Here is a 26422-nt window from a genome sequence, read left to right as displayed (position 1 = left end):
AGCTCAATCGGTAAAGAACCTGCCTGAAACACAGGAGACCCGGGTTCGATTCCTGGGTGGGAAAGATCCCCTGGAGAAGGAAATGGCAACCCACTCCAGTATTCTTGCCTGGAGAATCCCATGGACTGAGGAGCCTGGCAGGCTACAGTCCATGGGGTCATAACAGTCGGACACAACTTAGCAACAAAACCACCACCACCACTCTAGTTCAGTCACTCAAGCCTGAACACAGTCCCGTCTCCAAAATCCTGATCATTTCCAGGTACAAAACAAAATCCATTTAGAAGAACCAGACCTAAATTATAACAACCAACACCCTCAGACGGCTTCCTGAGATCTAGATGGAACTCAGGAGGCCAGTCCTACATGATGCCACCTCCAATCTACAATGAGCCAATCTAGACAATACGTTCCCACACCTCTCCTTGCCTTCCACCTCTCTCTCACCCTCCCATCACACACTGTGGTGAAACACTTCATCCATCTCCCTCTCTAACCTTCTACAGGTCACAGAGCCTATCTTATCCGATCTTATCTATCTCTGCATTCTTTTGCGTGACATCCCAAAATGCTGTGCATCAAACAGAACCACAATAAATATTTGTCATAAAAATGAACTTCAAACACGACGTTTCTTAGATCCATTTTGATCTGCCATTCCCGTATTCTGAGGCCCTCTTCCAATTTACTGAATTCTTATTCTACCCCTTTCTTCCCCCTCCTTTCCTCAATCTCTCCACACCTGAGCTACCAAATGTTACAGAAAAGTCAGAAGACTTTACTGGGTTTCCAACAAATTCATACAACTGGGACCAAGCCATCCTTGGGCTTGGAAATCTTTATTCATCTCTAGTTGATGTCTCACAGCATCTCTCTGAAGAGCAGAGCCATGCAGGATTTAGGACATGGGACCTGGAGTCAGACAGAACTCAGTCTTCCCGTGCGACCTCAGCTGAGGTGCTTAGCTTCCCTAAACGTCATCTTTCAGATCTGTAAAATGCAGGACCTAAATGAGGTAATGAACCCAAAGCCTTAACAACACAGTAAGAGCTCAAAATATGGAAACCATTACTCTTTTCTCCTTTGTCTAAGACTCTTCCAACCCCTGTGCGCTCTTCCACTCTTTGTCAGATAACCAGAAATCTCCTACTTCACCAAAACAATTCAGCTGGGTCCCATCCACTGGAGAGGCAATGGTGGTTCAGTGGAGAACGCTGGGGTCAGGAGTTCATCCGAAGCCTCAGATTCCCCAAACTGCAGAATAGTTATTTTAATCTGTTCCTTGTAGAATCACTGTCAGCATTAAATGGAAAAATATGAAAAAGCAGTAAGCAGAAAAAGAGCAGGGAGAATAAGTGAAGTGATAAGGCTTTCAAGTAAAACAGATCCAGTTTCAAATTCCAGTTCTATCACTGAACTTGTGTGATCTAGGGCAAGTTAATTTCTCTAGACCTCAGTTTCCTGTCTGTAAAATAGAGGAAATAACTTCACAGGGTTCTTAAGAGGTTTAAAACCCTGGGTAGCCTAATTGGCACGTTAATTTCCCATTCTTCTCTCTACCTTTTCTTTTCTTTCCATCTCAATCACCAGACCAGTAGAATCCATCATTTTTGACCACTGATTTAAAAAAAAAAAAAAAAAATTAGCACATCTCCAATATATCTATATTTAACAGCAAATTAGACAAGAACTGTACAAAAAAGCTCTTAATGACCCAGATGTGTGGGTCTGGGTCACTGGTGTGGTCATTCACCTAGAGCCAGACATCTTGACATGTGAAGTCAAGTGGGCCTTAGGAAGTATTACTACGTACAAAGCTATTGGAAGTGATGAATTCCAGCTGAGCTATTTAAAATCCTAAAAGATGATGCTATAAAAGTGCTGCACTCAATATGTCAACAAATTTGGAAAACAGCAATGGCCACAGGACTGGACACGGTCAGTTTTCATCCCAATCCCAAAAAAGGGCAGTGCCAAAGAATGTTCAAACTACCACTCAAGTGTACTCATTTCACGTGTTGGTAAGGTTATGCTCAAAAGCTTTCAAGCTAGGCTTCAGGGGTACATGAACCAAGAACTTTCAGATGTACAAGCTGAGTTTAGAAAAGGCCAAGGAACCAGAGATCAAATTGCCAACATTTGTTGGATTGTAGAGAAAGCAAGGAGAAGGCAATGGCAAGCCACTCCAGTACTATTGCCTAGAAAATCCCATGGATGGAGGAGCCTGGTAGGCTGCAGTCCGTGGGTCGCTAAGGGTCCGACATGACTGAGCGACTTCACTTTCACTTTTCACTTTCACACACTGGAGAAGGGAATGGCAACCCACTCCGGTGTTCTTGCCTGGAGAATTCCAGGGACAGGGGAGCCTGGTGGGCTTCCGTCTATGGGGTCACACAGAGTCGGACACGACTGAAGTGACTTAGCAGCAGCAGCAGAGAAAGCAAGGGAATTCCAGAAAAACATCTACTTCTGCCTCATAGACTACAGTAAAGCCTTTGTGTGGATCACAACAAACTGTGGAAAATTCTTAAAGAAATGGGAATACCAGACCACCTTACCTGTCTCCTAAGAAATCTGTATGCAGGTTAAGAAGCAAGAGTTAGGAAGCGGACATTGAACAACTGACTGGTTCCAAACTGGGAAAGCAGTACATCATGATGTATATGGTCACCCTGTTTATTTACCTTATATGCAGAGCACATCATGGGAAATGCCAGGCTGGATAAACCACAGACTGGAATTAAGACTGCCAGAAAAAATAACAACAACCTCAGTATGCAGATGACACCACTTTAATGGCAGAAAGTGAAGAGGAACTAAACAGTTTCTTGATGAGGGTGAAAAGAGGAGAGTGAAAAAGTTGGCTTGAAACTCAATTTTCAAAAAAACTAAGATCTTCTGGTCCCACCACTTCATGGCAGATAAAAGTGGAAGCAGTGACAGACTTTATTTTCTTGGGCTCCAAAATCGCTGCGGATGGTTACTGCTGCTATGAAATCAAAAGACTCCTGTTACTTGGAAGAAAAGCTATGACAAATGTAGAGAACGTATTAAAAAGCAAAGACATCACTTTGCTGACAAAGGTATGTATAGTCAAAGCTATGGTTCCTCTAGTAGCCATGTAAACATGTGATAGTTGGACCATAAAGAAGGCTGAGCACTGAAGAATTGATGCTTTCGAATTGTGGGGCTGGAGAAGACTCTTGAGAGTCCCTTGGACTACAAGGAGATCAAACCAGTCAATCCTAAAGGAAATCAGTCCTGAATATTCATTGGAAGGACTGATGCTGAAACTGAAGCTCCAATACTCTGGCCACCTGATACAAAGAGCCAATTCTTTGGAAAAGAGTTGGGAAAACATCTTTCCCTGATGTTGGGAAAGACTGAAGGCAGGAAGAGAAGGGGGGTGGCAGAATGAGATGGTTGGATGGCATCACCGACTCAATGGACATGAGCTTGAGCAAACTCCGGGAGACGGTGCAGTCCATGGGGTCACAAAGAGTCAGACATAACTTAGCAACTGATCAACAACACTACACAAATAAACTGTGCTCTATCTAAAGCATAATACTAAAAAGAAATTTTAAAGGGTAAGATAAAAATATAGAAAAACTTAGCTCTAGAAGGTTATATCTGTCCCAACAATTTGGAAGTTCATCTTGGAGATCACCATAGTTCTATGGAAACTGCTTTGAGACAAAGGTAAACAGAATAGACTTCGTAGCTCCCAGCACCGTGAATGACAGAGTACATGCTCAGTAAATACTGGTCCATCACAGGTTTTAGAAAACCTGCCTCTACACACATACTTCTCTCCACACACACGTTTGCACAAAGTGAGCTCTCAGTTCAGTCTCTCTTCCTCTTCAATCCCCAGCTTCCCCCCGCTCCCCCAGAACAGACGGTGCTCCACTTCACTCCCACATCACACAGTTGTTCATGAGCTCTGCTCCTCTCTGCTAAAAGCCCTTTCTCCAAGGTCATCAATGATCTTGTGATGACTAAATGCGTGGCTTTTTCCTACATCGAACCTCGACAACCTCCCAGATACCAATGACCTACCTTCTTCTTCCCTTTGGTTCCCACTGAAAACACAATAGTGTGGCTCTCCTTTGAAGACCCATTTTCCTCCCTCCTCTTTTTGTCCCCTAAATGTCCCCTGGGGCTCTGCACTAACCGTTCTTGCTTTCCTTCTCTAGTGAATGCTATTGGATTTACTTTTAAAATATATCCTGCAAACATCCCGCCTGTGTCCATGGCCATACCCTGTCTTACATGTCATTATCTTTCTTAAGGACTAGAGCAAACTCCTCCTCGCTGACCCCTTCTTCTTGTTTGGTTTTTTTAAATTTATTTATTCATTTATTTTTGGCTGCATCAAGTCTCAGTCACCACACGGGGGCTTAGTTGCCCATTGGTGTGTAGGAAGTTAGTTCCTTCGTCCCCTGCATTGGCAGACCAATTCTTAACCACTGCGCCACCCTGGCGCCCTCTTTGCCACTCTAATTTCCACACAGTAGTCAGGGTAAACTTCTCTTTTAAAATATATATTCTGGAAAAATAAATAATATATAAAATACTGATACTCTCCTGCTTGAAAGCCACCGTGCCCTCGTGTAAAGCCTAGACTCTCTATATGGCCTACAGAGGTCCCAGGTGATCTGGGCCCTGCCTGCCTCTCCCGCTTTACCTCATGCCGTCCACCTCCATCAGGGCTTCCCTGGTGGCTCAAACTGTACAGTCTGCCTCTAGTGTGGGAGACCCGGGTTCGATCCCTGGTTCGGAAAGATTCCCTGGAAAAGGAAATGGCAGCCCACTCCAGTATTCTTGCCTGGAGAATCCCATGGACAGAGGAGCCTGGCAGGCTACATGGAGCTGCAAAAAGTCAGACACACACACCCACCCTCTTTACCCACCATCACTCCCATTCACCTCACTCTAGACCCTTGGTGGTCTCCTTTTGACTCCTTCAAAAAAAAAAAAAAAAATTTCATGTATTACTTATGGCTCCTCTCCTGCCAGGAACATCCTCTAGAGCTCTTCACAAAGTCGGCTCCTTATCAGACAGGCTTCAGCTCACCCTCCCAACAACGTTGTTGTCTGGCACCCAGTGGAAGCTCAGTATTTGGTGACCAGATTCCTCCATCTTAGTCAGACAACTCCAAATCTAAGTATTTGGACTCAATCTCACCCTTCGGTGTTAGCAGTTTCCAAATGCCTGCTCGACATCCAGACCTCAAATCCAGCACACCAAAGACACTCAAAACCAAACCCTTCATCTTTCCCCAAACAAGTTCCTCCAATCTTCTGAAATTATATGGGTAACAAAACCCACAATTTCTGCTTCAGGAATGTGAATTTCCCAATCGTTTGCTACACCTGTCCAAAATTCTAGTCAACCACAAAAACCAAATTCAAATCTCACTTCATTCATTCACGTTTTCAATCAACCACTTATTCATTCAACAAATAGTTACTGAGTACCTTTTATGAGACAGGCACTATGTTAAGATACTGGGAAGCAAAGCAGACCTGCTTTTATCTATTATACACCAGTCAAATAATCACACAAATATTTCATTATAAACTAGGAATTGCTATGAAGGAAAAGGAACTTTGAGAAAACATAAGCGAGGCATCAAGAAACACTCCTCTAGTGATCTGCTGACTCAGTGAGATGTAACTCACAGGCTCCAGCCTGGAAGGTGGAGGCTGCCAGGCAAAGGCGTCATCAGCCAAGTCCTAGAAGCACGAGGACACCAGCAGGCCTATTTTAAGGCACCTGCCATGCTTCTTCTTCATTTCCCTATTTATGTGGCTGCACTAAGTCTTAATTGTGGCGTGTGGGATCTTCAGTTGCAGCATGTGGGCTCTAGTTCCCAGACCAGGGGTCAAATCAGGGCTCCTGCACTGGGAGCCAACGTCTTAGCCACTGGACCATCAGGGAAGTGCCCACCCGCCATTCTGCTTCATACACTATACCTGCTCCATCTGTCTTGTTCCCGCCCCTCACCCCAGCCTCATTTTACTGACAGTTACCTGAGAGAAAGGACACAGAATGTGTGAACACCCGCAGGAGACACTGAGTCACATGTGTGATACCTACAGAGACTGTGCTTATAAAAATCTCCCAGATGACTCTGATATGCAGCCCAGTTTGTAAAGTATACACCCAAACTACCTACTCAATCAATATATATTGATATAATTATCACACTTAAAATCTCTAAGGTCAGTGTGGTCAACTGTTTCCAAAACTGACCACAATAATCCCAAGCATGCTGCATGCCCTTCTGCAGTGATTTTGACACTCTACCCTGTAAGAGGTGGCGCCCACGTCCCCTCCCCTTGGATGCGGGCTACATGCGTGACTTACTTTGACCAAAAAAATGGGGCCTAAGTGTCTGTATGAAACACAGGCCTAGACCTAAAGAGGTCCTGAGCTGCACTGAGACCCCCTGGGAAGTCAAACACCACGTGTAAAAGCTGACCAGTCTGGATTAATGAATGATGAGAGGCCATGAGAGAAGGGGACCTCACGGAGGACAACCAAAATGTCCCAGCCAACAGCACCAAGGCCCAGACACATGAGTGAAGTCATCCTGGATCCTCCAATCTAATCAACACCAATGGGGCAAAGCAGTACGTCCTTCTCCTCTGAATTACTAACACACACACGTCCTTCTCCTCTGAATCACAAACAAAATGTCATTTAAAGCCACCAAAAGTTTTACGACACTCTGTTACACAGTCATGGATAATTGACAGTCAGAAATTCAATGCTCTTTCAGTAGTCATTCAAAGGTTTCCCAACTTTGATGATCAAGAAACTCTTTCTGATATTCATTAAAATCACTCCTCCTTCAATTGAAGCCCATTTCCTCTGAAATCTTTGAAGTACAGGAAGACCAATTAATCAAAATCCTCCTGGCAAAAACTATTCTTGTACTGGAAGATGGTAATCAGCCACCCCTCAGCTCTTGCTTCTCTAGGCTAAAATCTTTTTTTAAAACATATAACAGTAAGGACTTTTTTTAAAACTTTTTAATTATTTTTATTCCTCTCTTAAGTATGGGAGGACCAAAATTGGATCCCGCATGCCAGTATAGACCAGAGGTTATGTCCCAGCCCCTGATGGTTCCTCTTTTTATAACCAAATTCCACAGTCCCACATATGGCATGTTGTCCCCCAAAAGTTGTGAATAAACATAATCATTTACAGGAATTAGTGTGAAACTCCTTCTGTTCTTAACACTTAGCTTATCCCATTTTGTGATGACCCCCTTCACTCCTCAACCTGGTCTGACACTCCATTACTGAGTAGGTTTTAATAAATTCAAGATATTTGAAGCACAACAGAAAAGCTTGAGAGGCTGGAGTGGACATACCATTCCTTTCGAACAAGGTCTCCGACCACGGTCCAGGCCTCTTCAAAGCCAAGCAGGCTCTAGGTACCTCCTCCATTCACCCTGAAGATAAAGTGACCTTACAAAAAGATAAGACCTTTAGCACTCACCTATTGAGCAAAGGTACCTTTTCTGTCCGGGCTTTCCTGGTAGTGCAGTGGTAAAGAATACACCTGCCAATGCAGGAGATAGGTTCGATCCCTAGGTCAGGAAGATCCCTGGAGAAGGAAATACTGGAATACTCCAGTATTCTTGCCTGGGAAATCCCAAGGACAGAGGGGCCTGGCAGGCTACAGTCCCTGGAGTCACATATATGGACACGACTTAGCAACTAAACAACAACCACCTTTTCTATAGAACCCAACAAGGTATATTTAACTACAAAGAGAAAAGCAAGGTGCTTACAGCAGTGTAAAAACATGTTTTCCCTCTGAGTCTTACCTGAATGTATGCTTCAATGTCAGAAGTAGCTTTACAATCACCGATAAAATAGGCATAAAAAAGCCTACCCAACACAGGGTCTTATAGGTATCAAACAAAATGACACAAGGGAATAATTCTGTAAGGTACTATACTACTTAGGTGATGACCTAGAACTAGGTTTCAGGAAGTCCGATCAATCTTCAAATTAACTTTGGATGGTTACCTGAGGGTTCCAGGTGACATATACAGAACAGGCACTATGGGCTCAAGTTCATTAAACAGGAACCAAACCACGGTTTCTAACTAGAGAGCTTATAGATTTTCTAATACTGCCAAGTCTAATAAAGATGTTTAGGCTAGTGGTTTGACCTTGGGGATCCACTTCAGCCACTGTCTGATGGTGCTGAGCTTTAAGTCAAGGACCAGGTTCAGTGAAGGAATTCAGCAAGCCAGCAGAAGAGACAGGCTTTGCTGCAGAAGTTCAAATAAGGAAGAACTCTACCGGAGGAAGTCAGGGAAGGTGTAACATATGAATTAGGTCTCCTAGGGGATGATGAACTTTGCCTGTCAGAGAAGGAGGGACAGCCCCCCAGGAAAAGGCAGTATCCTAAAAGGATGTGGTATAATCAGGGACTTGAAAAATTAAAAGGTCAGTGAGGTTGGAGAAAGGAGAAATGGCCAGGAAAAGGAGAGGGAGAAAGATAAAACAAGTAAGAGTTGAGACTTCCCTGGTGGTCCAGTGGTTAAGACTCTGCCTTCTAATGCAGAGGGTATTGGTTCAATCCCTGGTTGGGGAACTAAGATCCCACATGCTACACAGTACAGCCAAAAAGTAAAAAAAAGGAAAAGTAAATATAATTTAAAAATTAAAAATAAAACAAGCAAGAGTAACAGGTAGGGTAGGGTCAAACTGTAAAGGATTTAATCTCTCCAGCTAAGTAGGAAATGGAACCAACGGCACTCTGACATCCTAAGAATAAAAAGATTAGATTTGGTCTTTAGTAACACAACTTTCAGAGAAGGCAATGGCACCCCACTCCAGTACTCTTGCCTGGAAAATGCCAGGGACGGAGGAGCCTGGTGCGCTGCAGTCCATGGGATCTCAAAGAATCAGACACGACTGAGCAACTTCACTTTCACTTTTTACTTTCATGCATTGGAGAAGGAAATGGCAATGCACTCCAGTGTTCTTGCCTGGAGAATCCCAGGGACCGGGGAGCCTTGTGGGCTGCCATCTATGGGGTCGCACAGAGTCGGACACGACTGACACGACTTAGCAGCAGCAGCAACACAACTTTGGCAACAAGAAATGAGAAGTCCTGGAGCAGAGGAAGATGCAGGGTGACAGGACAAAAGCACCTAAGGCTGGATAAGGCTCTGAGTCAGAAGCTACAAAAGCAAAGTCCTAGAGGCAGAGGATGCAAAATGTGACACCTTCATCGTGTAAGACCGGGGAGTATCTATGACCCTGGCAGAGAGCAGGCCCGGCCTAAAAGTGTTCACACGCAAAAGTTTAAGCTTCAGGGCTGGTTAAACAAAATATCTAGTCTTTGACCTTTGATAAATGAGAGCAGTACAGTGGGAACGAAGAAAAGACACATGTCGAACAGCACTCTGATATAATCGAAAGGGCTGGGCAACCAGAGACTTAGCATATTTAGAGATGCGAGGCATAAGAAGAATGCAAGAGGAAGACCTGGTGCATATAACCAACAGACTTCAAACACACAGCAACACAAGCAGGCAACAGGTACTGGGGAGGGGAGAAAATGACTTATTCTGTACGTGTTGAATTTAAAATGGCTTTTGAATGACTCTGGTAGCTCTGAACAACCCAGCTGGACAGAGCCTGTCAAGATTTGTCAAGCTGGTATTACTTAGTCATAAAAAGGAACGCACTTGACTCAGTAACTCATAAGGTGGATGAGCCTAGAGCCTGTTACACAGAATGAAATAAGTCTGAAAAACAAATATCGTACATTAACGCATTTATGTGCAATCTAGAAAGATGGTACTGATGAACCTATTTGCAGGGCAGCAATGGAGATGCAGACATAGAGAACAGATTTGTGGACACAAGAAGGGAAGGAGAGGGTAGGGCGAACTGAGAGAATAGCATTGAAACCTATGAATGCAAAATTAGACAGCAGGTGGAAATTTGCTATATGACACAGGGTGCTCACATCCAGCACTCTGTGACAACCTGGTGAGACGGGGTGGGGCGGGAGACGGGAGGGAGGTTCACAAGGGAGGGGACACACGTATGCCTGTGGCTGATTCACGCTGACACATGGCAGAAACCAACACAGTATTGTAAAGCAGTTATCCTCCAATTAAAACTAAGTAAAAATTTTTTAAAAGACTTGTCAAGTTGGAAGTAAGGAGCTGAAGTTTGGGAGACACTGCTGGGCTGGTGAGGCACACTGAGGACTGACAGTTGAATCCACGGACCTTTCTGAGGTCTTTAGAGGAAGCAGGCGGGAGAAGAGGGAAAAGAAACCCAAGACAAAGCTCTGGAGCATCTCGACATTTATGGACTAACCAAAAGAAAATGGAAGGATGCTCTGGAGACTCAGAGAGACAAAGTGGCCTCAAAGCCACAGGAAGAGGGTTGCTGGGGGCGGGATGAAAAGAACGGTTCAGTAGTGCCAAGTGGTAGGCAGAGATTAAGTGAGATGGAGGCTAAATCAGGACCAGGACACTGGGTCTTGAAATTAGGAGTTTCCTTGCAATCTTCAGGAAAACAGAAACAGGGTGATGGGGATAGAAGTCAAAGTAACAGCTGCTAACAGGATCAGAGCTGAGGAGGAAGTTCAGTATAGGTTCATGATCAAGCTCCCCTTCCTGAGAACTGGACCTGTGCCAAGCACATTGGATATAATTCTAATAAAATTGGTGCTGCTTCTCAAACATATCCTGTGATGGAGGGAAACACAGGGTTCTCCCGAGCACTCATCCAGTCTTGGTAAGTAAGAGGAGACTTCCCAGAAGTGATTTCCAGGCTAGAGCCAGTTGGCCGGGTTATGCTGAGTCAGGGTGTCTCAGAGATGGCTTGCTTGTGCAAAGGCCTGAAGCAAAAGAGAACACAGACCCTACAGGGATAACTGCAAGGAGCAGGGGCAAACTTGAAGGGGTGGATGGATTACTGCCCAGTGACGAGGCTGAAGCTCTATGAAGTTTAGAGGTGAAGAACAGGAAGGAAACAGGGCAACAATCTGAACAGAGTGAGGGAAGAGTGGAAGTTCTTCATAGCACATCGGAAACGGACTGCTAAGATCGTGTTCCCTACAATTCAGTAGTCACAGTCAGTGAGCAGAAAAGCAAATGTGTCTGCCCCTCTCTAACAATGGGCTATTGTGACTAAACTATTTCTTACAAGACACAGAAAGAACAGAGAATACAAGAGCAAAAGACAGATAAAGCTGTAAACCTAACATTTTTTATTTCTCTGAGGCTATATAAAAAACGGTCTTATTAGGTCCAAAACCACATCCCAAACAAAATGAAACTTTTCCCCTCACGTCCCCTCCGAAGAGCTCAAGGACTGACTTTCAGACAACCAAATCGATCTGGCGTTGACTCACTTCTGAAGACTAAGGCTCACTCCAGTTTCTGTTACAGCTCGATCTAGCTCATGACACTCAAGAGAAAATAGTCTGGGGTTACCTGATTTTGCCTATTTCAAAACATGGCCAGGGCAGACAGCCAGCTGCCTCCGGTTCCTGCCGCTGCTGAGGTCTTTGGAGCCCCGCTGAGATGAGATCATCTCGGGAGCCAACAGCAGTGGCTTTCAGGCAGTGAATGGTGCTGCCTGGGGACGTATCTTTGGTAAGCAAGATTGCAACAGAGCAGGCGGTTTACCCAGGGCAGTGCTGACTCATGCCAGGCAAGACTCTATTTCCCAAACAACTCAGCCTGAGCCAACCACAATCAACTGCAACCCAGAAAAGAAGAGGTGCCCCCCTGATTCTTTTTTTAAATTGAAAGCTGGTTATTAGGAGGCAGGTGGACCTACTCCCAGGCTGCGGATCATCAGGGAAGCTCCTGTGGTCAGTCACCTTCTGAAATTTCATCTGAAAACAGCCTGGGGGCTCAGGACAGCAAGATTACTGAAATTCTGCCCATTACCCCAAGAAGCTGATAAGGAAGTCACTTCACATTTACAAATTGGAGCATCTGGGTCAGAGGACTGAGGGAACATGCCCAGTCAGGGCTAGCAAACATATTATTAGAGTGAATTTTGTCAGTTCTGACCACGCTCACTGCTCCTTTCCCACCAGGCCTCCTTTGACCTCTGTTTCCGGAGACAACTCATGTTCTCTTATTAACACAGATACATGGGAGGGTGGTTGTTGTTATCGTTGTTTAATCAGCTGCCACATATTCTCTATGCTAAAGCTAAATTATCCACCGTCACACCTACTAGATGTTTAAGGAACCATAGGAGGCTGTGAAAATCACATTAACACTTACTTCTAAAAGAAAAAAGAATCCTTAAATTTATGGCAAGTCTCATTTATTGGCCAGCTTATTTAAAAAAAATTTGATTCTAGAACAACTGGCTCATCAACAGCTATTATTACTGAGTTTGCCCTGACAGGCTAGAACTGGCAGTGGTGCTAGACAAAGAAAACAAAAGATGAAGTCCTTGCTTCCCCTGTGTGTTCACTTGACAAGAAAGAAACTAGAGTTCACATCAGATCCTTCTGTTCCCTGCTCCAAATTTCCCACGGTCATCAGTTTTTCCTCAGCATGGACTCTCAGGCCACCACACCTAGCTTTGTTCATCCGTCAGGTAGGTCTCTCAAGGCAACAGACTCTGGATGTAGCTGCCAATCCAGCCTGTCCTTTGGTAAATGTTAGGATTCATTAAAATGCACACGTAGATTGTCAGAATTAGGGTTTCAAAAACTATGTTATTTAATTCAATTCCTTTTCACAGAGCTAGTTTAAAAAAAAAAAAGATACTTATCCAACTCAATGTCCCTTAATTACATTATTCCAGCAGGATAACCAAGCTGGGCTTTCAGAAGGTTTTATAAAACATTCCCTCCTTTATTTCCTCCCCCTCAGTGTTTTCCTTTTTTTCAGAAAATAGCTGTGTTTAAAGAAGTTTTCCTACAGTATGTGTTAATTAGTCTTTCCAATGACAGAAGCATCTTTACAGCGGTGGACAGTCATTATCTCACAGACCACGCTTTAAAACATATTTCTGTCCTTGACGATAAGTCACAAACATCCTAAGATGGAGCAGCTCTTAAGGTACACAGAGTGGAGACAAATACGGAAACAAAGACGGAGTATTGTTAGAAGCTTCTGACTCATTCTATATTAGTAAACTTTAAATGAGGAAGAGAAAGTCCAGATGGTTCTGTGCCCAGGAAATAAATGTAAATGATGTGAGGAGAAACAGAAGCATGGGAACTTCCTAATTCTGCTAAGATAAGCGCTGCTCAGCAGGTGAGAAGGGCTGTCTCAGATTACCCTTCCCTGTGTGGGATTCTGCACAGTTCTGAACAGTTCCCCCCAAATATAACCGCACTCCATCCGCATTCCCTCTTTTAATCAGGAAAGGCTGAGGATTACAGATGGAGAGCTTTAAAAAGACGCTACATTTGAACTAATGGCTTCAGGTACTTGAGATTTTATGGTTAAATGGAAACTCTAAGAATGTGAGACTGGGGGACCTCACTGGTCATCCAGTGCAGAGGGCATGGGTTCAATCCCTGGTCAAGGAGTGAAGATTCCCACATGCTTCGTGGTCAAGGAAACAAAACCTAAAACAGAAGCAATACTGTAACTAATTCAATAAAGACTTTTAAAAAAATGGTTCAATTAAAAAAAAATCTTAAAAAAATAAGAATATGAGACTGTGTGAGAAATAAGCAAGATAATCGTGGTTTTGTGCTTAAGTTCTTTCAATATACTATCTTAAAACTCAGAGCAAAAATAGTATATATATAAATAAAAATAAAACTCAAACAAGTAATTCAGCACCCAAGGCTCTATAGGTTTACTTTTGATATGTAGTCGTAAGAGATATTTAATATATGCATGTGTGTATGCATGCATTTGTGTGTACATATACACACACTCTCTCTACAAACATCACACCCATTGTTTTACGTGAACAGAAATATGTAATGTCATTCATAGCCCACCTTTGGGTTTTTTTTTTTCTGATAGATCTTAACATTTTAAACAAGCAGGTGTCAAAAGAAATTAAAATACTCATTTCTTAGGATTCTGTACTCTTCCAAATCCATAGAAAGTTACCAAATATGTACAAAAAGATACAGTAGGGAACTGAAATGGGAACAGATCAAGGAGGCATTTTAGCTTTATCAATGTTTGAATTCTTTCTTTACAATAAGCGTATAATCAAATATTCCTCGGCTGATCACCGAAGAATTGATGCTTTTGAACTGTGGTGTTGGAGAAGACTCTTGAGAGTCCCTTGGACTGCAAGGAGATCCAACCAGTCCATCCTGAAGGAAATCAACTCTGAATATTCATTGGAAGGACGGACACTGAAGCTCTACACTTTGGCCACCTGACGGAAGAGCCAACTCATGAGACAAGACCCTGAAGGTGGGAAAGACTGAAGGCAGGAGGAGAAGTGGAGGGCAGAAGATGAGATGGTTGCATGGCACCACCGACTCAATGGACATGACTTTGAGCAAAACGTTGGAAGACAGTAAAGGACAGGAAAGCCTGGCATGCTGCAGGTCATGGGGTCCCAAAGAGTCAGACATGACTGAGCAACTGAACAACAAATTTAAAATCCAGTTTAAAGTTTTAAATTGTTTACTGTTTATAAACTACTTGAATCTTTTCCCCTTCTCTTTCCTCTCCACGCACCCCTTTTACCTGCTTCCCCATTTCTGGCATCCTAAGTAATACTGCACATTTCCTCTTTTTAACAAAATTAATATTTATGTTCACATCCTTCTTCTATTTTTCCCCCACATCCTTTTACAGATTGGGAAGACAGTGAATTGATAAGCCAAAATTTCCAGGAACCAGTGGCATTTCTACTTTGTTGATAATTAGAGACACTGACAAATTCTAATCCTGGATGTTTAGGAATCTCATAACTCCCCCCTTTTTTTCTTTAAATTAGAGTATCTATTCTTCAAAAAAGACAATGAATGTTAACCAAACAGCGATCATCTAATAAATCACAGAAATTAAGCATGAAACATGAAGAGAACTTTAGGATACTTGAGAATCAACTCTAGGGGTCCTTGAGAATCAACAGGGGTGCTTACTGAAAAGTTATCACTTCCCAATCCAGTCTCTCAGACACTCTGAATTAGCAGAAGTGAAAGGAGGCCCCAGAATGGGAATGTTTAATAAGCATCTCCCTTTCCTAAGTGACTCTGATACAAACAGCCCTTGGGTCATGTTTTGAGAGCCAGGTCATAGTTCTGTCCCCTAAGCGCTGTAAAATAAAGCATGTTTTCTTTGGTAGTATTGTTACCACTCCCTCCCCCAACCCTCCACCCCCACTAAAGACCCCCAAACTGAACAGGAGTCTCACAGAGCAGGTCTTAGACATTAGTCCCCTCACCCACAAGAACCATCAAGAATATAACAACTGGAATTCCCTGGTGGTACAATGGACTAATAATCTGCCTGCCGATGCAGGTGTTCCATTCCTGGTCCTGGAAGGTTCCACAAGCCTCAGAGCAACTACTGAGCCTGCGCATTCGAGAGCCCATTCTCTACAAGAGAAGCCACCGCAGGGAGAAGACCATGCAGAGAGAGCAGAGAGCAGGCCCTGCTGGCCACAACTAGAGAAAACCCATGCACGGCAACAAAGACCCAGCACAGAGAAAAATAAATAATTTTTTTAATAAGACTATATAACAACTGAACTGTATTTATTTTGGACCGGTATTTCCTTCAAGCCTCCAGAGGCAATTATGCTAACTACTCTTAAGGATTTTCGCTCTCACCCACAGCCCTGTTTTCACACCTGGGATGCAATACAAGGGGCTTAATGGAATTTTTATAGCTGTGAAAATTAAAGTTCACTTGGCTCAACAGAATAGCCAAATAAAACAAAGGAGAAAACCTCCCCGAAGGCACGGGTTGAAAGGAGAGGCTTTCAGTTTCCTGATGAGGCAGTTTTGCCCAGAAATTCAAACCATGGGGTGCTAGAGAGCTCACATGTCTTGCAAGTACCCAGATGCCAACTTATCGCCACAGCATCAGCCACCGCAGGCTTGCTGTAATGTTTGGAAGCACAACCCTGTGGGATAAGATGGCCTCTCCTGGGAGTCAGAGGCTGTCGCCACGGCCGGGATCTTTCCATCTTGGGGCCAGAAGGACCAGGCAGTCATCCCTTTAATCTTTAACGAGCCACTTTAGTGTCTGGATATAGGGACTTGTGTGAGGCGCAACCCGCTTCACAGCCCCGTGCGGCAGAACCGCCAGCGAGCTGCAGGAGGGTGTGGGTGCGGCCAAACCTGTCCCCAGGGCACAGCTCCCAGTCTGTTCTATAATGGAAGCTGGGCACGTTAACATCCACCGCGGCGTAATACTGCGAAGGACAGAAAGGCATCCGATACCAAGGACGCTGCAACTGCCTACCTCGGGCGCAGTGAAATACGGGAACTGAAAGAGCAGGCCCACAGGAAGGAAGACTCCAAAGTTGATGGACAGAGCCTGACGACCTGATGACAAGACTCGGCACAAGGAAGTCTGCGACGTGACCAAACTGCGATCCTGGACGGCTCTCTTTAGAAACCTGGCAACAGAAACCTTGGAAATCACTGGATGGGTGTAATTTTCTATACAAAGCTATTTCTTAATTTTTTTCCCCCCTGAGCTGCTAATATGAAGAAGGGCAGGGAGAAGGCCCTTGTCATCAAACTCCATCACCTAAGCAACCCCAATAGCTTCATAATGAAGTGACTGGTAAGCTCATGTCCTATTCCCCAGGAGCCACCCTCTCAGAATAAAGATCCTGTAATTCAACTTTGAAGATTTCCTTAATTCATAACTCCTTTTTTTCTTTTTTCTTTTAAAGATATTTTTTGGGAACTTCCCTGCTGGTTGAGTGGCTAAGACCTGGCTTCGATCTCTGGTCAGGGAACTAGACCCTACATGCTTCAAGGAAGACTGAATATCCTGCAGGTCAGTACTAAGACCCAGTGCAGACAAATAAACATTAAAAAAAAAAAAAGATTCTTTTTATGCGGACCACTTTCAAAGTCTCTATTGAATCTGTTACAACACTGCTTGTTTTATGGTTTGGTTCCTGGGCCCTGAGGCATGTGGGATCCTAACTGTCTGAACAGGGATCAGCCCCCACTCCCTGCACTGGAAGGCAAAGTCTCAACCAGTGGACCTCCAGGAAAGTCCCCATAGTTCTTATTTACTCTGTAGCTCTGGCTTCTTCTCTTCCCCAAAACACTTCCACACATTCTCTCTCTCTTTCCCCTCCCCATCCTCTTCTCATTCTGTCTCTGCTCATGCTCTGCCTCCAGTAAGTCAAACTTCCTAAATTTTTCACCCGGGTTTCCACTAAAAATGCCACCAGATAAAGTTACCTTCCTTCAGCGTCCTAAGTCTAGAGGACCTTTGTTGACACGTGTTTCATCTTGATGGGTGACTGCTAAGCCATGCAGATAAGATTCCCTGTTCACCCACAGTTACCCTTCATACTGGCTTCTGTAGGCTATGGAAATAAAAAGGGTAAGACTTCACAGCCGGAAAGTCCCATCAGGGTAATCAGAATAATGGCAGAGGCGGAGAAGACAGGAGAGATTTCAAAATAAAAACCGAGTTGCGCATTTCAGCAGCACTTAAGAAAACACTCCATCTGACTAAGCAGCCAAAGAGTGGACAAATACCCAGAGGACTATACACTCTCTTAATGATTTCTGCACTCACAGTTCCTGCTTCCCTCAAGGCTCTGCAAGAGATCACATCACAAAGTCAGACTTGCATTATTTACAATAGACTGGAGAGACAGAGCCCAACACCTAGAATTCTAAGGATTTACTTGCAAATAAAGCCACACATTTATTTCAATTCAAACTCAAGTAACAAGGAGTAAAAGACATTATTTGGGTCTTTCAAAGTTATCACTGTCATCTTGTTTACAACAGAACAAAAGGAGTTAGAGAAAGGAACCCAAAGTTTTGTGGTGGCTCTGACCTGTGTCTGCAATGCGGGAGACCAGGGTTCAGTCCCTGGGTTGGGAAGATCCCCTGGAGAAGGAAATGGCACCCCACTCCAGTATTCTTGCCTGGAGAATCCCATGGACGGAGCAGGCTGGTAGGCAACAGTCCGTGGGGTCACAAAGAGTCGGACACGACTGAGCAACTTCACTCACTTCACTTAAACATTTAAAAAAGAATCAGTGGGAAAAATGCCCACAATATACCATCCATGGCGGGGTGGGGGGCAGGGGGAATCAGTACAGGCAGCAGGTGGAGAGCACACACACACACAGAATACATACATACATACATACGTACATAGAGAGAGACACAAAACATAGTTCAAAAGTCTAGAGTCACTTAGTAGTTAATTTTGGTAGGGGTGAAGGTTTACTTTTTGTTTTCTACATACACTTTTCTGCTATTTCAGTACTTAAATGAGCTGCTGCTGCTAAGTCACTTCAGTCGTGTCCGACTCTGTGCGACCCCATGGACTACAGCCTACCAGGCTCCTCCACCCATGGGATTTTCCAGGCAAGAGTACTGGAGTGGGTTGCCATTGCCTTCTCCCTTAAATGAGCAGGGTAAGCTAATTAACATTATCAGAAGTGAAGTAAATAAAGTACCTAAGATCACTGGACAAAGAAAATGAAATTTTCTGAACAAGTTCTTAGGGCCATTCTGGGCCAAATTTTCAGCCTATTTAAGGCTACATTCACTGAGGTAAACCTGTAAAGAATTAACCAGAATTCAGTGTTGGGACAGCAGCTGGTTCGTTCAGACGCAGAGATGTGCCAGGTCCTGCCAGGTAGGGAAAGTGAGTCTCATGCTCATGGTCCATGCCTCCCCCAAGGGTAGTCTTGGTTAGTCTTCCCTCTCTCGAAGACACTAAAGTGAAAGTTGCTCAGTCCTGACCAACTCTTGGTAAGCCCATGGATTTTACAGTCCATGGAATTCTCCAGGCCAGAATACTGGAGTGGGTAGCCTTTCCCTTCTCCAGGGATCTTCCCAACCCAGGGATTGCACCCAGGTCTCCCGCACTGCAGACGGATTCTTTACCAGCTGAGCCACCAGGGAAGCCCAAGAATACTGGAGTGGGTAGCCTGTCCCTTCTCCAGCGGATCTTACCAACCCAGGAATCGAACTGGGGTCTCCTGCATTGCAGGTGGATTCTTCTCCAGGGCAGAGGATTAAGAAGCAGGTCAACAGACCACTGACCACTGTCCTGAGACACAGCTACATTGAGGGCTAACCACAACTCAAAAATCTCTGCTCTCTGTCAATCAAATCAGTTTTACAAGTAATCTGATGAATTTAAAAACTAGATATGCTACTTGTTTTAAAAAGTTAAAAAATGGGAACAATACCAAATGCCGGCAAGGATGCAAAGAAACTGGATCTCATACTCTGCTGGTGGGACAGACTGTAAAATGGTACAGTGCTGGGCAAAATAGTTTGGTAGTTTCTTTAAGAGACTAAAGATATACTTACTCTGCTGCTGCTGCTGCTAAGTCACTTCAATCGTATCTGACTCTGTGCGACCCCATAGACGGCAGCCCACCAGGCTTCCCCGTCCCTGGGATTCTCCAGGCAAGAACACTGGAGTGGGTTGCCACTTCCTTCTCCAATGCATGAAAGAGAAAATTGAAAGTGAAGGCACTCAGTCGTGTCCGACTCTTCGCGACCCCATGAACTGCAGCCTACCAGGCTCCTCCGTCCATGGGATTTTCCAGGCAAGAGTAATGGAGTGGGTTGCCATTGCCTTTTCCAATACTTACTCTAAGACTCAGCAATTACATTCCCAGGCACTTAACCCAGAGAAATTAAAACCTGTATCCACACAAATACCTGTATACAAGTGTTCATAATGGCTTTATCTGTAACAGCCCTAAACTGGAAACAACTCAAATGCCCTATAATAGGTAAATGGTTAAAACTGTGATACATCCAAGGCACAGAACACAAACTTATGGCTACCAAAGGGGAAAAGGGGTGAGGGAGAGATAAATTAGGAGTTTGGGATCAGCAGATAGAAACTACAATATGTAAAATGGATAAAACAAGGTCCTACTCTACAGTGCAGGGAACTATATTCAGTATCTTGTGATGAACCATAATGGAAACAAATATGAAAAAGAATATTTATTTATACATATATATATATATAATCTGAATCACTTTGCTGTACACCAGAAATGAAAACATTGTAAGCCAACTATACTTCAATTTAAAAAAATAGTGACCCATCCATCCATACTACTTACGCTATTTAGCAATAAAAAGCATTATTAAATTCAACTAAATACAACATGACTAAATACTCAGATGGCGGGCGTCATGCCAAGTGAAAAATGCCAATCTCAGAATGCCACATGCTGTCACAATTCCATTTCCATAACATTTCAAAAAGGATAAAATTATAGAGATAGAGCACAGATTACTGCCAAGGCTTAGATATGTTGGGGGAAAGGGACGTACGTGACCATAAAGGTGCAATTACAATTGCTCGTCCAAATATCCAACCACTATGGGGAAAGAAGGAAGGCAAATTGTTTGCAAGGGAAGCATATTTCATATTATTCTGCAGTCCCTTCGACACCAGAAATAAAAAGGAAAAAGAGATTCTTGAAGTGTGGGTTGACTGCTGGCTCAACCGTTTGAAATGTACCTCAGGTGTTACCTGTGCCCCAACCCTCCCGGGGTTTTATCAGAGCTTCCCCGGGGCCAGAAGCAAAGAGCCAGGAGGCAGCAGAGGTAACCCACGCAGAGTGAACTCTCACCGCAATTTCAGCTCAGTATGCAGCCCAAAGCGCCCTGCTTGAACTCAAAAGCATCTGAAAACTACAGCAATTAGACAAATAAACCGTGAAAGATGTGGTTACCAGGTTGGGTAGGCACCTCACATGGGACAGGCTTCTTACTACAAATAGCTTTTGCTACAAAAGTCTCTAAAACATGAGGATGAGGTTGGTGGAAAAAATGTCAGTGATGGTTCCTCTGTGATTCTCTCAGCCAGTTATCACATGTTCAGAAGCAGGACACACACCTCAAAGGACACACGCCTCGAGCTCAAAATTTTACTTTCTACACTCATCTGGGCTTCTTCCTGAAAGTGACTTTCCACCATTACTCCATCATTTACAACACGAGAACCCTTGGGGTAAAATAAGACATAAGGAGAAGTCCCGTAAGGTTATAACGACCCAAGTCCTCCGTAGGTGGGCACACAGCCCAACAACCTGCTATTCTACTGAACAGTCACTAACTAGGAAAGAAAAGGCCCAGGGAATCAATAGTCTCATCATAACCCCCCCCCTACCCATCCCTACCCAGTGAGAAAGACAGAGTTTGTTCTAGAGATGCTTAAAGGAAAAGAAAAGCTGGACTTAACTTAGACACACGTAATACCATTCTCCCATTTCCAGGTCTCCCAACTAGTCAAGAACAACCATAGACATTCTGGAATCAGAAACACAAATTGTTTCCCAAAGTGTTAAACAATGCTTGTCCAAAGGACCCAGCAGAGCTAGTAATTTAGACAGCTGTGCTAGGAGCCACAGAAGCTGCATTTTGTAACTAGTACTGCTTCTGAACAATTGAAACTTTCTCCAGAGCAAAGTCCAAACACAGGGAGCAGTGTTCCTTGCAAACATCCAAACAGTTCCATTATTGTTTAACCACCAAAATAACAGCTCTAATAATCTATCAAGTTTGACATTTCATCCAACCAAGCAATTAAACCAGGACGCAACGCATGGATGGAGAGGTTTTTCTTTCCCCCTGCTCCGAGTCAACACTCATTTTTACATTATAGCCACAAAAACTAATAATGCTTGCTCCTATTTATAAAAGGGTTCTAAAAACCACTCTGAAGTGCCTCAAAGAAACGGCACACCCTTAAACATTATTTTCTGTCTCCCATCTTTAAGCATCTTTATTAACTGTAAGGCAAGTTACAGGCCAGAAAAGTTGGAAACACTTTCCTAATATTTAGTCAAAAGAGGTAAATATCCTTTCTGATGTAGGTACCAGACGCAAGGTCTATCAACATTTTCTTAAATACATTAAGAGTCCTGGGATTTCCCAGGCAATCTAGTGCTTAAGAATCCTCCTACTACTGCTGGGATTTGCTTTCAATCCCTGTCGGGAACTAAGATCCCACATGTCTTGGGGCAACTAAGCCCGCGTGCCACAACCACTGAAGCCTGCTCGCCTAGAGCCTGTGCTTTGCAACAACAGAGGTCTGCACACCAAAACTAGAGAGTAGCCTCAGCTCACCTCAACTAGAGAAAGCCTGTGCACAGCAACAAAGATTCACTGCAGTCAGGAAAATAAAAAGGTGTGTCTTCACCTTTTCTGATCTAGCAGGTCACCAAGTGGTAGAACTCTCTCCAGGTAAGGGAGTTCTTAGTTGGTTGCTTCAACTACAGGTAGCCTATCAAGTTCCTGAATATTCTTTGGAAAGATTGATGCTGAAGCTCCAATACTTTGGCCCACCTGATAGGAAGAGCCTACTCATTGGAAAAAACCCAGATGCCGGGAAAGATTGAAGGCAAAAGGAGAAGGGGGCAATAGAGGATGAGATGGTTAGACAGTATCACCAACTCACTGGACATCAATCTGAGCAAACTCCGAGGGATAGTGAAGGACAGGGAGGCCTGGTGTGACACAGACCATGGGGTCTCAAAGAGTCAGACATGACTTAGGACTGAACAACGACAACATCAAGTTCCTAAGATGTCCTCAGAACTACCTAGAACAATGCTACTCAAAGTGTGCAATCACACATCATCCATGGAGATCTGTAGTAAGATAAACACAAAAAATTCATAGTAGGTATACACTGCTGTGCATCCAAGTATATGACTTTCTGGTAATTCATTTTTCTTGTACTTTATAAAAATATTAGTTGGCAATAGACTGGATAAGCACTTCACAAAGCTGGTCCTTCACCAGAGTCTCAGAAGCACTAGCTTTTCACTTACAAAAATGCCAATTGTGTCATTTATTGTTCTGAAGGAATCGGAGCATCCTTGCCCTATCCTACAGCTTCTGATTTAAGGGCAATTAGAGAATCAATGTGCTTTCCAGGTGGCACAGTGGTAAAGAATCTGCCTGCCAAGTAGGAGACTCGGGTTCGATTCCTGGGATGGGACGTGATTCCCTGGAGAAGAAAAGAGCAACCCAAGCCAGTATTCTTGCCTGGGAAATCCCATGGATAGAAGAGCCAGGCAGGCTACAGTCCATGGGGTTGCAAAGAGTCAGACAAACACAAGTGGGCACGCGCACACACACAGGTGAGGAGAAACCAATAAGGTGGTACACCCTGGTGTAACCTCATGGAAACAGTATCCACTTAGACTCAGCAGACCCCACTGCTGGTGTGCAAGATCCAACTAACTTGGAGACTAGGTGAACTGGAGATTTTTTTATTTCCCTATGCCTTGAATTCCTCCTCTGCAGAATTTTTGAAGGCAGCCCCCCAATATCAGCATTTCTCAACAATGTTCATTTTTTTAATGAGTGGTTCCTTCTGACAGCAATATTTTTTCAAGTGTGGTCTGCAGATAAGCTACATCAGAATCCCCAGCTTCATTCCCAAATTCCCAGATTCTATAGCTGTGGGCTAGCAACCAGGAAACAGCAGCTTTTATAAGTTCCCAACGGCATTTTCTATAAGTACCCAGGAGACTGACAGTTACTGAAAACTTTGATCTACTGCAATAATAATCTAATGCCTCTAAGAATTGTTTTTTTAAATGTCACCAAAAAAATAAATAAATAAAATTTTAAAAAGTCACGATTTGAGTGTAATCCCTGATAAACTACTTTAGGTAAAAAGTATTTTTTAAATCAGTATATTAAAACTTACAGAAAGCAGACTTCCCTGGTGGCTCAGGAGTGAAGAATCCACAGAATCCCACATGCCAAGGAGCAACTAAGCCCGTGCGCCACAACTATTGAGCCTGTGCTCTAGAGCCCGGGAACTGCAACTACTGAGCCCATGTGCCACAACTACCTAAGTCTTTGCACCCTAGGGCCTGTGCTCTGCAACAGGAGAGGCCACTGCAATGAGAAGCCCATGCAACCCAGCTGGACAGTGGCCCCCACTCGCAGCAACTAGAGACAAGCCCGTGCAGTAATGAAGACCCAGCACAGCCAAAATTAAAACAACAAAAAACTTACAGAAAGCATATTTTAACATGCTTTTATAATATCAGTAATCAGTTCAGTTCAGTCGCTCAGTCGTGTCCGACTCTTTGCGACCCCATGAATCACAGCACGCCAGGCCTCCCTGTCCATCACCAACTCCCGGAGTTCACTCAAACTCATGTCCATCGAGTCAGTGATGCCATCCAGCCATCTCATTCTCTGTCGTCCCCTTCTCCTCCCGCCCCCAATCCTTCCCAGCATCAGTCTTTTCCAGTGAGTCAACTCGTCACATGAGGTGGCCAAAGTATTGGAGCTTCAGCTTTAGCATCAGTCCTTCCAATGAACACCCTTTAGAATGGACTGGTTGGATCTCCTTGCAGTCCAAGGGACTCTCAAGAATCTTCTCCAGCACTACAGTTCAAAAGCATCAATTCTTCAGCGATCAGCTTTCTTCACAGTCCAACTCTCACATCCATACAACAACAAATTTCAACTTTCCCACTGTGGGGGGAAAATGCTGTTTGGTTGGGAAGACCAAATGTATATTAAAATACATGTAAACATTTCTGGCTATGGTATCAAGATCTGCTTTCCTGACATGATACTCAGAACTCTCAAATTTTGTACCAGTCCTCTTCCAAATAAAACTAGTGACTTATTTTTATGTCTGTGCTATTTCTGAAAACCTGAAAAGAAAGATTTCAGGCAGCTATTTCTGAGCGTTTCCACAAATAACAGTGCAGGTGTGGATAGGTGGTATCTCAAAAACCAAATTAGATGTAAATGTCAATGTATTTTCATTTTTAATATTAGCCTTGGTAGTACAGGAGACATGGTGATGTGCTGTATAGAAAAATGTATTCAGATAAATAAAATTTAGGAATCTGATGACGAGTATCTGGGGGTGAAGCTACAGAAGTGTCATATTTACATACCCCACTAATTGGCTGGTTCATGTCACTATTCCTCAAGCTGCCAGTCTGCAACTCTGTCACCAGTCCAGACAGTTGGGAAACACTGAACTAGATCAATGGGCGTGGGAGTGATGACTCAGAGTCACCTGGAGGCTGGGTCCAACCATATGGTGAGGGAGGTGGTGAGGGAGGTAGGGAGGGCGGCCGTGCCCTTGTCAAGCCCTCTGGGAGCATTAGGGTAGCCCCTCCCCACCCGCTCTGCAGCAAACACTAGCCAAGGTAAACTTCAGCTGTGACACAGGATGACTATGCAGGTTTTTCCATCAGTACAGGACAAAATGACCAAGAATGGCACTTAAATCTAATCACGCTCAAGAGGTAGAGAAGCAGACAGAAGTGAGAGAAGGTCCAAGAATTCTCCTAGTCCCTCAGTTATTCCTTCCCACCCCACACTCCCAGCACAAAATTTTAACCCCTAACTGTTCCTCTTCACCTCCATAAAATCCAACCTGCCCAAACCACAGCTGCTGGTCTGCAAAAATCATTCCCAAGGCAATTCCGCCCTCTTCCTGAGAGCCATTCTTGACAGGATTCCTCAAACTGGCTGAACAAAGCTGCCCCCACTCTCTCCAAAGCCCTAGAAAACACTCCACCCTCTTTCCCCAAATCAGAACACTCCTTTCATCCAGCATTTTCAAATAAAGGCTCACCCTCTAGTGGATCTTCTTCCATGCCTTGAAGATAATAATTCAGCATGATCAGGAGGGGGTGCAATTCACTGGCTACGGAACCACTGACTCAAGACCCAGGAAGTCTGGTTATTTCTCAAGCAGATATCTTAATCAGGAAGAAAGTTTTGTGTTTTTTTTTTTTTAAAGGGAGGGTGAGGTGGAATTCACAGAAATTGCTGGAGGGACACGAACTTTCTTATTGCATGAAATATACTGATTCATAGGCCTTATCAGGACTAAGACTGCGAAGATTTTTCAAAGTAGATGAACAGGGAAAACAAGAAAAAGCCGCGATGGGACAGGAGGCTGCTCCATTTCCTTAAGAAAAGCTTTTCTTCCAAGTCTTTTAACATAATCCAGCAGTTGCAAACAAACAATGGTGCTGATTACAAACTAATTACGTTTAACCACTAGGGGTGGGGTGGGGGCAGCAAAGCCTCCAGTAGGCCTAACTTCCTGTAAATTTCAGGATGACTAGGCAGTATTTCATCAAAGTGGATCAAGACAGTTAAAATGTTTCAGCAAATCAATCTGGCTCCAAGTAGTTCAAATGGGGTGGGCTTCCCCTACCCTGAGAACTGGCCTGGTGGAAACAAACGATTGCCCTAGGAGACCTGACC

The 26422-nt window shown here is 43.9% G+C and overlaps 1 protein-coding gene across 6 annotated transcripts in view; it reads right to left on the bottom strand.

The window, feature by feature from the left end:
- Positions 1 to 26422, bottom strand: part of RFFL (ring finger and FYVE like domain containing E3 ubiquitin protein ligase) — a 74627-nt gene that overhangs the window by 41862 nt on the left and 6343 nt on the right. Inside the window, exons 1-2 of one of the 6 annotated variants that reach the window (XM_055401119.2) lie at positions 17390 to 17517; positions 16428 to 16584 (exon numbers count right to left, since the gene is read on the bottom strand). The exons of 2 other annotated variants lie outside the window; for them this stretch is intronic. Coding sequence is in view for 2 of the 4 variants with exons in the window: in XM_088828681.1 (XP_088684807.1) it covers positions 7389 to 7464 (76 nt within the window). In the remaining 2 variants the exon portion in view is untranslated. Of the gene's footprint in view, positions 1 to 7388; positions 7890 to 11495; positions 11636 to 16427; positions 16585 to 17389; positions 17518 to 25781; positions 26289 to 26422 lie in introns of those variants that run through there. 3 more of the 6 variants (XM_055401093.2, XM_055401137.2, XM_088828681.1) reach the window with 3 other exon arrangements.

This window comes from Moschus berezovskii, chromosome 20 (assembly GCF_049115385.1).
Source record: "Moschus berezovskii isolate FMDL1 chromosome 20, NW_MosBer_1.0, whole genome shotgun sequence".
Lineage (NCBI taxonomy): Eukaryota > Metazoa > Chordata > Mammalia > Artiodactyla > Moschidae > Moschus > Moschus berezovskii.
This window is presented reverse-complemented; position numbering and strand designations above follow the sequence as displayed.